The sequence below is a fragment of the Lagenorhynchus albirostris genome, chromosome 15 (assembly GCF_949774975.1).
Source record: "Lagenorhynchus albirostris chromosome 15, mLagAlb1.1, whole genome shotgun sequence".
Taxonomy (NCBI): Eukaryota; Metazoa; Chordata; class Mammalia; order Artiodactyla; family Delphinidae; genus Lagenorhynchus; species Lagenorhynchus albirostris.
The window spans coordinates 83,183,617-83,184,572 of record NC_083109.1 but is presented as its reverse complement, the minus strand read 5'-3'; the positions used below and the strand labels follow the sequence as shown (position 1 = coordinate 83,184,572).

Genomic DNA, 956 nt, shown 5'->3' with positions numbered 1-956 from the left:
ACTAATAAGAACCTGCTGCATAGCACAGGGAACTCTACTCAATACTCTGTAATGGCCTATGTGGGAAAAGAATCTTAAAAAAGAAAAGGAGTGCATGTGTGTAACTGATTCACTCTGCTGTACACCCAAAACTAACACAACATTGTAAATCAACCACACCCCAATAAAATTTTTTTTAAAGTATTAAAGGAAAAAAAAATATTAAAGGAAAGCCAGGATACACTTAAATCAAAGAGATGAATGCTTAACATACAGAGTAATGTTTTTCATTCACTGATAAACTAAAGGTCCATTTCAAGATGTTTCTCTCGTATACTTGATTGGTTTTGTTAGCAAGCAAAGCCCTGAAAGGGACGGCTTCGTCTAGTCCTCAGACTCGGATCCATCTTCATCTTGACTAACCTGGAAGTAACGAAGTTCATCAGTCTCCTTGTCGGATGCGACCACACGGAGCCAATCACGAAGATTGTTCTTTTGAAGGTATTTCTTGGGAAGGTGTTTCAAATACCTTTTAGAGAACTGTTTCTCAGAAACAACTGTGATTTTATTCTTGAAGCGTTCAACGGGAACGACATTCCCAAGATTTCCAGTTTTTCCATTCACTTTAACCTTCTCCCATAGAAACGGTTCAAAATTTCCAGAATCAGAAATTCCATCTTCTACTGGATGAGTAAGGTCCAAATTAAACTTCCAGGTTGACTTCTTAGGCTTCTTGTCTTTCCTCACCGCCATCTTGCACGCCGGCGGCGCGATCAGAGCGGGTGTGAACGTTTGAAAGCCTTTCTAAAATATAAATTTATTTATTTATTTTTGGCTGCGTTGGGTCTTGGTTGCTGCGCGCGGGCTTTCTCTAGTTGCAGCGAGTGGGGGCTGCTCTTTGTTGCAGTGCGCGGGCTTCTCATTGCAGTGCCTTCTCTTGTTGCGGAGCACGGGCTCTAGGCGCATGGGCTTCAGTA

General features: G+C 41.7%; 1 protein-coding gene across 1 annotated transcript; it reads right to left on the bottom strand.

Annotated features, from left to right (window-relative positions):
* Window positions 1-264: 264 nt before the first annotated feature.
* On the bottom strand, window positions 265-753 carry LOC132504804 (large ribosomal subunit protein eL22-like 1). The gene has a single exon (XM_060122459.1). It carries the CDS (start codon window positions 730-732, stop codon window positions 364-366), a length of 369 nt encoding a protein of 122 aa, XP_059978442.1. The 5' UTR covers window positions 733-753; the 3' UTR covers window positions 265-363.
* Between the last annotated feature and the right edge of the window lie 203 nt (window positions 754-956).